The sequence below is a fragment of the Ambystoma mexicanum genome, chromosome 11 (assembly GCF_040938575.1).
Source record: "Ambystoma mexicanum isolate Mex_15411 chromosome 11, UKY_AmexF1_1, whole genome shotgun sequence".
Taxonomy (NCBI): Eukaryota; Metazoa; Chordata; class Amphibia; order Caudata; family Ambystomatidae; genus Ambystoma; species Ambystoma mexicanum.
In genome coordinates this window covers 138,629,118-138,645,720 of record NC_090934.1, presented here as the reverse complement: position 1 = coordinate 138,645,720, position 16,603 = coordinate 138,629,118, and the positions used below count along the sequence as shown (strand labels likewise).

Sequence of the window (16,603 nt, the reverse complement as noted above, 5' to 3'; positions counted from 1 at the left end):
TTCCTCCATGTGTCCGTTAGACCAAATGTATGGCAGATCTCCTGGACCTGGACACTTGCTTTCGAGGGCTGCTCTGACGTGTTGTGTGATTTGTCAACCTTGGGGTCGAGTGGGGTGTTGAGGTCTGCTCCCCATATAATGGTCGTTGCGTTTGTCTCTCCCAATTTGGACAATACCCAGTTGAAATTGTCTGGTCCATCTGTGTTGGGGGCATAGGACTTGACCAGGATCACCTCTTTTCCGGCTAGAATTCCTCTCACCAGCAGAGCCCTCCTGTCGGTGTCTCTTCTTGAGTCTATCAGACTGAAGTTCGTTCTTTTCTCTATCAATATCGCGACTCCCCTGGCGTATGACGAGTAGGATGAGAAGTATCGGTGGCAGCCCCAGGATCTGGCCCAGTGAGATTCTGAGGATTTTGTGAGATGAGTTTCTTGTAAAAAGGCGATGTTGATTTTGTGTCTTCGCAAGTATTGGAGGATTTTCCTCGTTTTCGCCGGGTGATTGCCCCCGCGTATATTCCATGTTGCAATCTTATAAGTCGTCATAGACTCGTGGGGGAAATTTCAGGGACATACTGGGTTGGGGTTCATTGGTAGGCGTGGAGCCGAGGCATTCGGAGGGAATTTGAGGTCTTGGCTTCTGCTTGCTCAATTTCCATGGTGGGGTTGGCGAGTGACGAGGGCACGGGACATTCGGTGACTTCTTGGAACTGGCAACTCTCCCTTGAGTGGGCAACCCCCAACTAGAACCGACTCTGGCTGGCAAAGCAGCCAACATTGCTGTGCATGGGGCGCCGGTGGCCCTTCAAGCGGGGCCGATTCCCACGTCTGTTGCTGGATTTGTTCCGTATTGGTGAAAGTAGTTGTGTCTGCGAGATATTTTGCCTTAATAGTGTGACTCTGACGAGAGTTACGGCGGGTCTCTTCTGGGTCCGTTGCCTCTTTGTGGTCTGCTGTTATTCACAAGGGGTCTGCATCCGGAGCGGTCCAGGTAGTCAATTGTTTCTTCAGGAGTGTTAAAGAATTGGGTTCTGCCCTCGTGTTGGATGCGGAGCTTGGCTGGGAACAGCATTGAGTATTGAATCTGATTTTCCTGCAGCCTGCGTTTCACTGCTGTAAACGATCGTCTTTGCACCTGTACTGCTTGGGAGAAGTCCTGGAAAAACTGTATCTTGTCCCCCTCAAATTGGAGGTCACCTTTATCTCTGGCGGCTCTCAGAATTGTGTCACGATCCTTGTAGTTAAGCAACTTTGCAATGATCGGACGAGGGTTCGCTCCTGGGATTGGCCTCGAATTGGGTACTCTGTGCGCTCTTTCGACAACGAACATCTTGGAAAGGGCCTCTTTACCGAACAGCTCAACACAGATCTTTTCCACATAATCCTCCATCTTGGAAGCCAACTGGTGTTCTCTAATGCCTACTATCCTGATGTTGTTACGCTTGGAGCGGCCTTCCAAGTCTTCATTTTTGGCGCATACCGCTTTCATTTGTGATTCTAAAGTAGTCACTCTGGATGTTAGGGAGGTCGAGCCGTCTTCAAGATCCGATACCCTTTGCTCCACCGTGTCCAGTCTGTCTGCATGCTTGTCGAGCCTATGCTGGAGCATGTCCACTTTGGATGAGAGGGCATCGAGCTTGCTCCCGAGGCCGCCTATACCGGCTTTCAGATCGAGCAGGATTTCTCTGATATCAAGATCTTGTGACGCAGTTTCATCTTGTGTCGCGTTGGCATAAGGGGATTGCGAGCGACTGTCTGTCGCAGGTGTCTTGCTTGAAGTGCTGCTCTCGAAGTTAAGTTTTTTCTGGAGTCTGTCTGTCTTTCCCATAATTGCTGTTGTTGTGGAATCTTCTGTGCCACCTTTGTGAGCAATGCTACGGGTTTGTCGTGTTTCCGCGGGACTGGGTTGTTTGAGGCGGTGACAGTCTCTTTCGTCAGCCGGAGCTTGCACTCCCCCGCGAACTCTGGGGCCGAGTTATGCAACCGCCCGGGCCGCCTGTGCCGCCTGGCGTTGGCTCCCTTGGCCTCGCTTTTGGAGTGTCGCCGGCCTCAATTAGCGGACAGACCCAGGTCGGGGGCCGCCCAATGCTCCGACGATCTCAGATCGTATGGTTGTCACTCGAGGGGGCCCAGGGATTCTTGCGGCAGCCGTCACGGCCTTGTGGGCCAGGGGGATGCGCGGAGCGCTCGTACCTGACCGCCCGGGCCGGGCGCCTGCCTTCTTTTGTCAGCTCGACCAGGCTCCACCGGATTCCGCGTTGGCTCAGCGACCGCCAGTCCTCTCGCCTCTCGGGACTCCTTCCGGGTCGTTCACCTAGGCCGCACCCAATGTCCGCGGAGGGGGGGGGGGCGGCTCCTTCTTGTGGGTGAATCGCCGCTCACGTTCACCGGATCGGTGAAAGAAATGTATCCCCATGTGAGGAATTGCAGTCTCTACAAGGGGGAGGCAATTTCTAACGGAATACACCACTCGGACGCAGCGATTTTTCAGGATATTCGTGGGGGCTCCACCGAGCTCACGGGAAGGCCGCCATCTTGGACGGCTCTCTAGCGCCCTCTCTCCCTGGTCTGTTTTAGACAGACACAAAGTCTTAGACGTCTGTAAAAAGTGTTTAGATCAGAAAAGTATATTGTCCAGTTGCTATTACTATGCGATTTCTTGCTGAGCGTCATGGTACAACTGCTGGGGGTCTACTACCCTGGTATTACTGAAGGTAATTGTTACAGAGAATTCTCAAAAATGTGTTAATTCCCTTTACCTTAGAGACCCCCAGCAACATTGCTGGATTTTGAGGACTTGATTTTTTTACCTGGAGAGAGTGTGAGCCTTTTTGTTCCACTCTCTCATGTATGTGTTTTACATGTGTGTTTTCTTTGGTTATGGAGTCTAACCAACTCCATAGGCATCATCTTTTCATTTGTGTCACACGGCACCCTCAGTGCAGTGGTACAAGTAAGCCTTTCACGCCGTCTCAAGGTTTAAATACCTTCTCTGGGATAAACTACTGTTTCCCAGAGAAAGTAAACTGAAATGGACTTTACTAGTCTTTTTAAATTTCTAGACCCAGCACACCCCATCTTGCAATAGAGTGCTGGAGGAGTTGCTTGGTATCCCCTGTGTCTAAAACTCATGTAGCAGTGAAATGCTACCGTTGCCTGTCAGAATGGCTGGTGACAGTGGTTCTACAACAAACTACCATGAATTTTCCCCACCGCAAACTATTCGTAGCTCCGGTAGCGTTAAATCGCATGTTTTTCAAAATGACGTCTGATCCCCCCTTTGTTTAAACGGGTCCCAGTCTTCACATTTCCCTCTTGACATAAGCCTGGCTGCTCAGCACCGCTACCAAAACTGTGTAGTACAGATTATGCTATAGTGGTATTAACTGACGATTGATTGTAGCAGGTGAGAGTGCTTAGGCATTTAATAATAGTGCATGGCAAATGGCAAATACTTATACACAAGCCAAAACTGTTGGCTTTGCTAAGGCTCGTTTTAGACAGGACTTATACACAAGCCAAAACTGTTGGCTTTGCTAAGGCTCGTTTTAGACAGGACTTTAGTGAAGGACGTGCATAGGGTTTTTATAAATCGATTGGCTGAAGGCAGTCCTGGTATGGACATTTTTATCATACCCGAGGGCCAGATTACAGAAACTGCATCGGTGCAACTGCACATTTTGCACAGTATTAGCAATAGGGAAAAGTGAGCCCCATTTCTAAAAGCACTGGGACATATTAGAAAACCATTCTACCATGACAAACGCAGATTGGCATGGTATAAGCACCAGGTAAAAAATTGCTCTGCTGCAAAAAAGATATATTTATTTCTGCATTTTTGTACCATGGCAAAGTTTGCGCTAGTGCTAATGCCATTCCATATTAGCAATAGGGCAAACATTGCCCTGTTGCAAACATCCAGTCAATATGTATGAAAAACTATAAGGAGTTGACTCCATTCAAACTTTGCCTAATAGTAATCTAAAAGTAACTATTGGTTTTGACTTCCCTAGAACTCCTGTTGGGTGTTCAAAATAAGGTTATATGCTTTGGTCTGTGTACATTGAAGCATAGTTGTTTTTTCCATAATGTGTTTACATGATCTGTGATAGTACTTATTTCCCCCCCAAGATTTATCTGGGCCTACTCGTATTTAAATAAACCATTAATTTATTTTACAATACATGGTGTTTCAGTGTTTCTTTTGACCATTTGTATGACAATTTCATTTGTATTGAATCTACAGCCCTCTCTCCCTCCTAAAATAAGCCTGGCTGCTCTGTCTACGCTACCCTGAACTCAGGTGGTACATCCTCCTACTAAGAGTTGAGTCTTGTACTGCCTCAGGTGAAAGATTTTACTAAGCCTGGACTTCAGAAAAATGTCCTAACAAGTAGGCCCAGAGAACTGCACAGAAATTAAATATTCCTGTCGGTTTACTGGAGCCACTTAGTCAGAAGACTAGTGCTCTCACTGTGGAAGGCCGGCCACCCTTGGGGGGGGGGGGGTCATCTCTCTAGAGGCTGAAAAAAAGAATTCTAACTCTATATTGCACAAGTACTTAAACCCCATTGTTTCCCCTAGGAATACCACTCCTGGTCCCAAAAAGGTCATTCCAGTGTCCCCTATCTTTAGCTGAAGCTAAGGCGACTGGTCTCCCTGAAAACCCACTTATAGTGGAGGTGGTACAAACAACTGACTAGAAATGGAATATTCCTGTGAGTACCCAGCATGACCCTCACTGATGATCCCCAACAAGGGTGAAACACGTGTATGGGGTTGCTGGTGGTACTCTCGTTCAGGTTGGAATTGCCATTGCATTTCGGTGCTGGACTGCCCCTGGGCAGGACAAAGACTGATATGTAAATGGATATTTCCCATCTGTGAAAGGCACAGTGAGTAAAAGCAGTGGCTGCGAACTCTGAAGTGGTTAGTAACCACTGAACAGGTTATCAGGCCTTGTTCTGTCGAGAGAGGGGCGCCCGCTACCTTTGCAAACCAGCATGACCCTAAGTTGTTGGGCAATAAACTTCCCAACAGTAAGTATTGTCTTTCATACACGTGAACCCCCTTGCATAAGATTAGGGCTCTCCCTGACTGAATCCCCAGAAGAGCCACCTATTGATGTGGATGTGATTCAGAAAAATGAACAATTTGTTTATATACATTCTCTTGTGAGAACTAGAGTTTCCAAGAGTAGTAAGCACTTCTCTAGCATGGGGCCTGGCATGGATTCACATGCTCATGAATATTCTTCGTTGTCAGGCCGGGAATCCTTGGTAAAAGATATACAGTTTTACTTTCACTTACAAACTGTATTTCTCCTCTGAACCAATCACTGTCCTGGGTCATACTGCCCGATCCAATAACAGTCCTCTCCCTAAGACCCTCCTTTGGCAGCCATCTTCAGATTTTTACTGCACGCTTCAGTGTTGGGAATCCTCGAGTTTGCTCGGTGAGCTACTTCTACATCTTTTCGTATTTTTTAGACCGAAAAATATTCTGTTTTTTGTTTTAAAAGAGTTTGTATGATCTAATCTCCATCTGCCAACAGAGGGGATCCGATTTCAGTGCCTCTGAAGGGTGAAGATTGTCGAAGTTTCCAGAAGGCCGTCAGGTCTACTTCGCGCCCTCCAACCGAGGCGAAGGAAGATGGATCCCTCTTCAAGCCATTCACCAAGTTCAGGCTACGGACGTGTTTGTGGAGGACAAGCACCTGCAATACCTCTGTCTTCATCCGGACCACAAGGAAGGAGAGTGGGAGATCTGCCTCGGCTTCTCCAAGAAGATGGTGGATACGCACAGTATACTGGCGGCTTGGCTGAATGCCAAAGTGTCTGCGCCGTACTCCGAGCAGGGTCATGCCTCGCCTAGGGCCGGCGGTTCCGAGGAGCGGGCGTCTAAGTCCTTTGAAGGCACCTCATCCATGGGGGGCCCCAAGACTAGGCCAATCACTGCAAGTCTGATTCCATCGGGGTCGCCGCACAAGCGGGTCCCGTCGTGGACAGAGCGCAATTGACATGACCATCCTCCTCAATTGCCAGCCAGCGATCGAGCTCCTACTCGGAGGAAATCCTGCAACCCGGCTAATCTGCGGGAGAAGCCAGGGACAGAGGAGAAGACAGCTGAACTACCCTAGAAAAGTCCAATTGGCTCAGAAGTCTTCAACGATGGAACTGGTGGTGGCTGCTCTCATGAGGGCAAACGCGGCTGACCCCGTAAAGGTGTCCCCAACAGCGCAGAACGTGTCCCTGTATCTGAGGCGGCAAACAGCTGCAGTAACTCTGGCGAAGTCTGCTGGCACGCCAGAGAAGAGGATGTCGTCTCTGAGCCTGACTCTGACACTCCAGTGGTGGGATGGGAATGGACAGGCAAGGAGGCCCACGGACCAGCCCCAGGCCATGGAAATTGCATTCACAGACGAAAAGGACATGGACGGCGACGGCACGCAGCCTATTCCGATCACGCCAGCTCAGCCAAGGGCTGTATATCTGGACATCCTGTTGACGCTCCACACTTTGGTGTTGGATATCCAGAAGAGGATGCTGCAGGTCCCGGTTCCTATGGCCCCCTCCGGCAAAGAAGAGGAAGCCTCATCCAACACCCCGTTTCAGCTTCCACATCTGCGTCGGGCACCCTCTTCCCCCGGTGGACACGGACACAGGGAAGGATATGGCCACAGCGACGACTGGCAGCGATATAGTTGCTGTGGGTCTCCGCAGCTGAGTGTGTTCCCACCGAATGGGGTTGTTCATTCCATGGTCATCAAGAGCCTCTGACCTTTTTCCAGCTTGTGCCTGAGGAAACCAAGAAGGAGGGTTGCCTGTGCCAGAGGTGCGAGGCCAAGAGGAAGACCATCAATGTGGTGCTCGATCTGGATGATGTGCGGGAGGAAGGCCTGGCCCTCTTGATGAACCCTTGCAAAGCTCTGATGGGCAATGCTTGAGTGCAGTGGCAACACTACAAGCAACTATGACTACTTGTGTAAGCAAAACCAACATTTGGTAGAAGTCTGTACTGCACAGTTTTGGTAGCGTTGCTGAGCAGCCAGGCTTATCTCAAGTGGGAATGTGAGCTGTAATGATGTTACACAGAGGTCTACAATCACAGTTGTTCAAACAAACGCTTACACTCAAGGTTTCTTAGTTAAACGCTTATTAATTTATTAACCGTCAGTTATAAAACATTCAATGGAAGAAGGCAATTGTATATAACGCACAAACATACTTCAATACTGTACACTCTAAGTTTCTGAATTAGGTGAGACCCTTTTGGACCGCAGATACAACATGCAACCACAGCTAACTTTAGTAGCAAGAGTACTGGGGGACATGAATATCTTGGCTTTCAGAATACTTTTCAAGAGGAGTAAAAGGAAAGGATTATTAGAACATGAAAGGTTACTAGTATTCTTTAGACAGTGCAAATATTTAGTTGACCAGACGAGTCGAGTCAATGGGCTAAAGTCTTGGATAGGATAAAGCAGTTCTGGTAGTTAAACAGAAAAGTCTCTGCACAAGTTCTTGGGTAGTGTGGAGCAAGAAGAATCATATGTTGGGTCACAAGCTGATTAGGCCTGCGAGTTGCGAAGTTCCAAGAACTTTCACGGCGAGAGGTAGGTACCTGTCTTGTTTTACAGTACCTTTACAAATGAAGAAAAAGAGGCAGCTGATTACTTCTATTCCTGGCAGTTCTGCGGATCTTGCTGTTCCTGAGCCTCCGTTGTGGGGATAAGATAGAGGACGTCGGGGGACTCCTGCATTGCACTTGAACAGTCAAAAAGTTTGGCAAAACTTAAATTCCGGTAACTGTGTCAAGCACACAAACTGGTGTCCCTCTCCCTGGCTATATGGTTTCCTGCAGCACTCTGAGGAAAATGTAACCAGCTCTGCAATAGGTATCCAGGTGGCTTACTTTTGAGTTTATTGGTCCCACCAACTCAAAGGGAGAGGTTGACCTTTCCCGGGCTTCTCTGTTGAGGTGAACTATGCAATTCGGACCTGCAGCAGGGCTTCATCAGGCAAACCAACGGTCCAGGAGTTGTAACGGCCGTCCTCTTCAAGCCCTTCTTTGGTTCTTTTGTTTCTCTCCTGCTAAGAGTCATCAACACACTCCAACAGTGCTAATACAGGATGATACTCATTGCCCTGGCGTGGCTGAGGCAGATTTGGTACCCAGACCTTCTCGGCGTCGCCTCCGGCCAAGCTACCAGCCGTTCTGGATTTTCTCCCCAGAGAAGGAGGCACAATCCTTCACCACGACCCAGGATCGCTGAACCGGAGGGCTTGGCTCCTGCAGCCCTAGAGTTTGTTGGATGAGTTTCCGGCAGACTGTAGGGAGGTCCTTGCCAGGGCGTCGTCGTGCTACGGTCACAAGAGGAAGTGTTTCGCTACATGGTGCCGGTCTCAGAAGATTACCCCTCTGAGGTTCACAGTGTAAAGGACCGGTAGGGGGTATCTGTATTTCCGCTCTCTATATGGTAGAGGGGAGGCACAGAGGACCCCAGCCAAGATTCTCTAATACGGTAGCAATGGACAAGCAATCAAGGCCTAGCTTTTCGGGAGGTGATGCAGGTTGGTTCTTAAGTACAGTGTAGTCCCCAAGCCCCCACAAGGAATGTCCACACACTGTATTACTGAAAACAGTGTCTTTATATAATTAATATTCAAAGGTTATGTACACTTATCACAATAACGCACTTTGTGCTCCGGAAAATCAACAATGGTAAATATCTACAATTCTAAAGTGGTACCACTAATATTCGATTAGAGTGCATCAACAAGACTGTCAGAATGCCACACAGATCAATAGCAAGGAAACCAGCAATAGAGAGAGGAGGGAAAGCAGACGGATGAAACAATAGGCAGAAGACTGGCCCTTACCACGGAACACAGTTCTGAGTGGAGATCCCCCCCCCCCCCCACCTGGGCAACCTGTAAAATAAAGATATATATATATATATATAACAAGCCCAGTCCATATATTGTTCAAGAGTCTCGTTCTCTCCCACAATGTTTTTACCCCCCAATGTACCTGGTGGAGTAGAGTTCGTCGGCGAGGCGTCGACAGATCCTTCTTGAGTGACTCCCTTTAAGGCAGGAGCCACGGATCGTCGAGAGGCGTCGCAGACTCAGTGTTCGTTGTCGGGGAATCGACGGCCCTTCTTGAATGCCTTCCCTTTCAAGCGGGAGACACGGGGCGTCGAACGTCCGACCGTGAACCGGGTAGAACAGCGTCGATGAGGCAGCAGGCTTCGATCCAAGTGGTGCTCGTTGACGACAGAGCATTGGCGTCCTGCAAGGAAGAGGCGTGCGGGGCACCTCGGTGACGATAGTTCTGGACCACAAAGAGATGATGAAGAACTGTGGCCCAGCATGGGCGTCGAGTCGTCGGCGTCTCTGCGGTCTTTAGGTGGCGGGAAACCCACCGGCGGATACTCCTCGGCGCGTCGACGGTCAGGCCTTCTCCAGCAGGAGACGGCGGCGACGATGCAGACGAGAGCGTCCGTTGATCAAGTGAAAGCTCTTAGGCAGACGGGAGCACGGCGGCTCCGGTCGGCGACGGCGGTCATCGACAGTGGCGGACAACAGTCCGGGCGCTTCTCTTTGGGATTCCGCAGCAGTCCCCGTCTCCGGTCGGCAGCCTGTCGTAGGTCTGTCTACCAGCGAGCGTTGGCAAAGATCAGCTGTGCACGATGGTCCCTCGTAGCTCGGGAAGAGGGCGCCTTACCAGGTCCTCTCTGGGTCAGTCCTTGGAGACACAGCAGCTTTCAGATCGTGAAGGAGAGCAACAGCAATTCTTCTCTTCCAGCAGGGCTTCAAGGTCAAGCGTCAGTTACTCCAGTTACTCGTCGTAGTGGACTTAAGCTTCTGAACAATTTCCAGTGGTGAGAGGTCCCCAGATATACTATTCGGTCTCTCATCCACACTGCTGGCACACACTCAGCAGCCAATCGTACAGAAGGGCATTCATGCGCACGCAGGGCATTCAGGCCACTCTTCTCCCGCTCAGACACTCACAACAAGGAATGTGGATTGGGACAAGTACCCAGCCATTCAACACTACACACTGCATTCAGGCCAGTTTCGGGCAGGGCGGTCTCAGTCTTTGTCCCTCATGACAGAAACCAGACAGCCACAACAAGGAGTGCATATTGGTCACACTCTCCATTCACCCAGGTCCCACCCACAGGAGGTACCCACAACATAGTCAACGGGAAGGCTCCAGTCAGTCTAGCTGGGCCTTCACAACAACACCATATATGGAACTTCCACCCAACAGCCAGTCAGGGGGAAGGGATAGAGTCAGGGTTTCCCAGGACTTTGGTATCAGGCAATAGAAAGCAAGAGGCCACAGGGGCCATCTTGTTTCCTATCAGGAATCAACTGATTCCAATGGCAGGGCCGGGGTACCCCAAAATGGAGGATACCCAGCGCACCTGTCAAATTCAGCATGGAGCTGCCACCAGCCCATACCCTGCTCTGTGGGCCACCCACGGGTGCCCAAAAAACATACACTAGGGGCACAGGGTTTTACCCCTACCCATGGGTGCCATAAGGGTATCCCATGAGTCTGTACACCAAACCAAAAAGAGAGAGCTGCACCGCCAGGAGTCCCACATGGACTTCTGCGCGGAAAACACGACAGAACACACGATAAAACAGTAAAGGACAAGGTTACGGAGGCCCTGTCCCTCCGATGCATTTCCAGCATCACACACAGCCCCCGCAGATTATTCCATACTTGCTATCCTTGGCCAAGGCAGGACTGGCGCAAGCCTGTATTAAGGTACATCTGGTGGCTATCTCCCACTACACCAGGTCTGCAGTGAGATCTACGCTTTGGTCTCACCGACTCGTCAAGCAGTTCCTCAAAGGACTATTTTGATCGTTCCCTGCGGTGAAGGCTCCTGGTGTGGGAGCTCAACGTGGTGCTGACAAGGTTCATGGGGGTGGGGGAAGCCCCTTCGAGCCTATGCATCAGGCCCCGTTCAAGTTCCTCTTGTGGAAAACTGCTTTCCTTGTGGCCATCACCTCTGCCAGGAAAGTACGTGAAATCCAGGCCCTGTCCTGCAACAGCCGTATCTGACTTCACACAAATCGAGGGTGGTGCTGTGGATATACCCCTCGTTCATGCCTAAGGTTCCGTCGGAGTTCCACCTCAACGAGCTTTTGGTGTTGGCTGTTTTTTTCCTGAAGCCTTTGTCACCAGCAATTGCCTTGCACTTGCTGGACGTTGCTCATGCTCTGAAGTTCGACGTGACTCGCACAAAGTTTTTGGAAAACTTCTCAACTGTTTCCGAACTTTGGTCTTGTGAACCATGGGAAAGCCTTGTCCAAGGCTTCCATCTCAGTGTGGCTCTCCAGCTGCATCACACACTGTCATCGGTTGGTGAACCGACCGATGCCCCGGCGTCCGAGAGCCCACTCCGCCAGAGCGATCGCTGCGACGACGATGTTCCTGTCTGGGGTGCCCCTACTGGACATCTGCAGGACGGTTACGTGGAGGTCCACGCATACTTTCACGAGATTCTACTGCGTCGACCGGGATTCCAGTAAGCCAAGCAGTACTACGCTACCTGTTCTCTTTAGGTGGGCCTGTTCCAGAGGTAAGAGTTGATTTGCTTCTGGTGAGCCTTGCCACCTCCCGTGGTTGTGTAATGTTGTACTGCTATGTATTCGTTATTCATGAGCATGTGAATTCATGCAAGACCCCATGCTGGAGAAAGAACAAGTCCCTTACCTGTAACTATTTCTCTCCAGCATGGGTCTGGCATGGTTTCACATGCGAACCCTCCCTCTGACTCCTCTGTGCCTCTTATTGGTCATACTGCCACTTTACGTGTTTAGCAAAACTGCAGATGGCTGCCAGAGGAGGGGCTTAGGCAGAGGACTGTCATTGGATGGGGGCAGTATGACCCAGAGGACAGTGATTGGTTTAAAGGAGAAAGACAGTTTGTAAGTGGAAGTTTCTTTTTTTTTTTTTCTTTTTTTTAACCAAGGGTTCCCGGCCTGACGACGGGGACTATTCATGAGCATTTGAATCCATGCCAGACCCATGCTGGAGAACAATAGTTACAGGTAAGTAACTTGTTCCTTTTTTCTTACTTATATTTTCTTTTGTGGGACCAACACACACCACCTTATGCGGGCTTCTGGGGAGGTTGCGCTGTAACTCCTTCTCCCACTCCTCAACTATTGGGAGTTCACCTCCACTCCACTGTGCAGGCCTTAAAGCCTGTGTGCTATCAGTAAGGCTTCCCTTGAGCTCCTGTATTTTCTACAATAACAACTGACTGGTTACTTCACTTTCCTCTGAAGACTCATCAGAACTGGTGCTGTATATTTGACTGTGGCTTTGCTGGTTTCACAAAGGTCCATCTTCCTAATGCTACTGGCTTTGGCAATGCAGGTTCTGCCATAAACTAATGTGCACTATTTTAGTTGGGAAACAGACTGCCTAAATCCCTCTTGGAGAGTGTACATTGTTATTTAACAGATGATACATACTAGTACTTTTACTTATCTTAACCGAAGTAACTTATATGAAGTTACTCACCTGCATTAGTGTTCCTTTTACATTCGATTTCTAATTCAATCTTATTGTTGCTGCATTTTACATTTTCTTGTGTGTAATATATAAATAAATATAATAACACTTTAAAGTTTTATCTTTGATCTCTGTATGATCCGATTTCTTTGTACTACTCCGCAGCTCACAACTCCCTCCTAAGATAAGCCTGGCTGCTAAGCCACTCTTCCCCTGACTTGTGTAGTACATTCCTAGATTAAGAGTTGGGTCACTAACACCAAGAGACGTCTTATGAAGTCTACCACAAGTTGGACTTTAGAAAAACGTACCTAACGCTAGATGTTGGCCAGCAAGGCATTGGGGAGACAATCTTCTGCATAATAGTCTTGTCGCAACAGCCTTTGTCCCGTGGATGGCTTTATTCAAGCTAAGGAATTTCACTCCCGTGGCTCAACAAGTGGATACCTCTTTTATTCCCAAATACCAATAAGGTACGTACACTTGCCTGCTGCTAAGCTCAAGCTTTTCAGTGGAGCAGTGTGTGGTTGGATTAAACTCTAGTAGTGGCCAGAAGCAGCTGTTTGTGTCTTATGACATTCACTCGTACCCCTGATTGCTTTGAACCACATTTGTTTCACTTCACTCGTCGTCCTCAACTAGACTCTTTCGTTTGAAATGTTGGTCAAGACCAAACGCACCCAATCGCAATAAAGGATATACAACAGGTGACTTACAAAGTGAAATTTGGAATGGACGGATTATCAGCGTATTGTAGGTTATTGCGCAAAGTAATTATTTGTCTTGCAGAAGACTATGAATGTGACTTGTGTATGCCAAATAATTGTGATACAGTAGAGTGCAGATTGCTTATGTAGTGAGTTGCATAAAATATTTTGTAAAAATGATCAATATTAAAGATTTTCAGTTGGCTTTAGTTTTGTTTTTTGTGGACTGGGTGCGAAGTAAGAGTTTTCTGCTTGTCTGCTATGTTCTTGCATTTTCCTGTTCACAAATGGTTTTGTTTGTTGTACGTTCAGCAAGATGGTATTTGCTGACCCCCATGGCTATTTGTGTGTGAATTTGATTTTCTGAGAGGTGCACGTTTTTTCTTGATTGAGATTTATTGCCCTCTAATTCTCCTTTGTAGGTCTGGTAGAATTTACAGATGAAGAGGGGTATGGACGGTATCTGGATCTTCACGATTGCTACCTCAAGTACATAAATCTGAAGTCAGTGGAGGTGAGGTTTACCTATAGCAGTCATGATTGATTTATAAACGAATATTACATGTTTTACCGACTGTTTGCATCCATCCAACTTATACAATTACCAATTTTTTGCAAAATGTGAGATTGTAAATCATTAACATTGTTTTTATTTCAATTTCCAACTCTTAGAATTATTTATTTCTTGTAAAGCGCCACAGGCCCAGAGCGCATGAATAACATTGAAGACATAGATAGGATAATCTCATATAAGGGTCAGAGCAGTGGGTAGGCGGGTCGCAAGCGGAAACAGCAGCAAATACGTTTCTGCCTGATAATGTTATCACCCGATAGATTGCATGATCAGTGTGTACCACAATATAGGATTTTTATTTTTGGCAAGTGAGATGGATGTACTAAATGCACATGGGTTTTATTTATTATTATTATTTTTTTTCAAAATGGCAAATGCATCTGTTTTCCATTTTCCAGGCAAGATGGTTTCTTTGCCATGTTGTATTGCCTTTTTGTGCTGGGCTTAAATGTTTTTTTTTTTTTTGTCTTAATAAGAGCATATTGATTCAAAATGGCTGCGAAAAAGTTTGAACAGGTATTCTGTTTTTCTATGTATTTATATGGATTCTAGCCAACAACAATGGCAGTTTACAGTGCGACTAGTCATCACGTCATTGCTGCTTTTTCGCAAATGCGCTTAACACATTAACATTTAGTACATCCAGCTCACTTGCCAAATTACTGTCTTCCCGTTTGGGAATGGCATGATATGCAGAACGCACACACTAGTGTTCTCATACTGTGGGGCCAAAATATAGTGCAAATATTGCTGTGGCTTGCAATTTTCATTGTTTTGGATTGTTTAATTTTATATTGTTAGGGGAGTTTTCCTAAAGTCTCCTTGGGGGAAGACTTTATAAACGTATCCCTTGATATTAAGTCTGTACCACTCAAGGTTTTGGTAGTATGACAGAGCATGTAGGCTTATTTTAAGAGGGAGATGTGAGCTGTAGGCAAGTACAATTAACTCTGTAAATGCCGAAGCCCAAAGAAATGTTTACACACTTGTAGTTATAGTAAAATGCATCTTTATTTTATATACACAAGTTAAAGTTATATTTAGTTATGCAAGTACTATTCTGGAGCTTGTGGATCTGCTTAGATCACATGCTCTGCATAGTCTGACATCTAGTTGAAGTCGCAGAGTATTACAAGATTTGTTTTCAAAACTCAAACGGACGTCAACGGGGTGTGTTAGTAATACTATTACTAGTGTGACGTGTACTGTACCCATCGTCCTTCATGCGTCGGTCCCTCATACTTTTTTTCCGCCAACGAAGTCGGTCGCAAATGCGGAGTTCTCGTCCGGGCTGATGCCATTTAATTAGTTGAAAGTTTACTTGTAGACTTTCTTTCCTATTCACTTTGTGGCACGGCCAACAGACTGCTCAACGGCTTTCGACCAACATCGTCGACAACCTGACCGATCGGCTAGACGCGGCATACACCGGCCTCTTTAGGCTTTGGGCCATTACAGTATGGAGAGAGGGGGGGCGGTTCTTCATGCTGACATCTTTAAAGAATGCATATTCTGTCATACCCCATGCCCTTTTTAAAAAAGAATGGCCAAAACTCACTTTAAATTTTGCCATACCTGCCACCGAATATTCCCGTGGAAAGACACACGCCAAATGTGCAATTACTGATTCCCGAGGGAGCACCCCGTAAAAGTTTGCCAATCTTGTACTTTTTTGACATAAAACCTTATAAGAGCGGCGCACCCAACGCTGGGCCGCTCGCACACTGCAGACCGAGGCCTCCATCGACGTGACGGATTACTCCAGCGAGGGCAGTGTCGGTGTCATGAGTGACGCCGAAGGCGACCAGGGTGCGCTGGCGGTTCTGTGTTAAAGACCTGGCGGCCAGAGCGCACACATGATATATTATTTATATCGCGCTCGTACACAAGTGTTTCATAAGCCCAAGAACACTAAAAACATACCCCACGGCTGACTTTCAATGGTTTTGTCGAGTGTTGAAGCCCACACGCTGTCCACGGAGACAGCCTCGGGTTCTTAACCGGTCTCTGGGCCATCGCGTACACTTTCGTCCTGTGACAGGCTTCCGAAACCGGACCCAATGGTCTGTTCGGACAATGTACACAAAAATGCCCTCCTTTTGCGTGCCCGAAGAACAGGCGGGGAAAGGCATTTCTGCGTACCCCCCCCAAAAAACACAGAAAATGCTTGTTGGTGCTTCCCTGCTTAAAGCGAGGTCCCTGAAAGTCACGCATTTCTACGCCTTTGTCCTCGAACCACACAGGCTGTAACCCCACACCCTCCTGCCACCCTCTGCCGTTCGTGGACTCCCTCTCAGGGATTATACGCCACAAAGACTAAACTCCGTCCCAAGCCACCCCTATCACGTCAGGCTTACCACCTTCATGTGATTATACTTATGAACAATTTAATAGTTTTTAAGGAGGATGTCCAGTTTTGTGGACTTTATGGACAGGCACGGTTAGGAAGGATTTCCCTTAACTGCACCTTTCCTTCTATCTTTATGGAACCCCCAAACTGTTTGGTTTTAGTTTTGATTCTGACTTCTTTTTGCAGTGAAGCCTTATTCTTCACTACACTGGATTTTCCTTATATGTTATGGGGAAACTGACATGTCCTTTAGGCTTTCGTTACTGCGAAACATTGTTTCCCTTAGTTGTGTTACTGTTTTACTACTTTTGTGTCACTTGTAACTTTTTATCATTGTACAATGCAGCTTACACTGCAGTATAATGGGGTAATTTGTGTTTTGCCCAGACTAACACTCAGAGGAGTTTTGGTTACTCTAGGTGTG

At 47.7% G+C, this 16,603-nt stretch overlaps 1 protein-coding gene across 1 annotated transcript in view; it reads left to right on the top strand.

The window, feature by feature from the left end:
- Positions 1 to 16,603, top strand: part of SF3A3 (splicing factor 3a subunit 3) — a 373,604-nt gene that overhangs the window by 56,573 nt on the left and 300,428 nt on the right. The window contains exon 6 of the mRNA XM_069622664.1: positions 13,678 to 13,769. Coding sequence (XP_069478765.1) covers positions 13,678 to 13,769 — 92 coding nt within the window. The remainder of the gene's footprint in view (positions 1 to 13,677; positions 13,770 to 16,603) is intronic.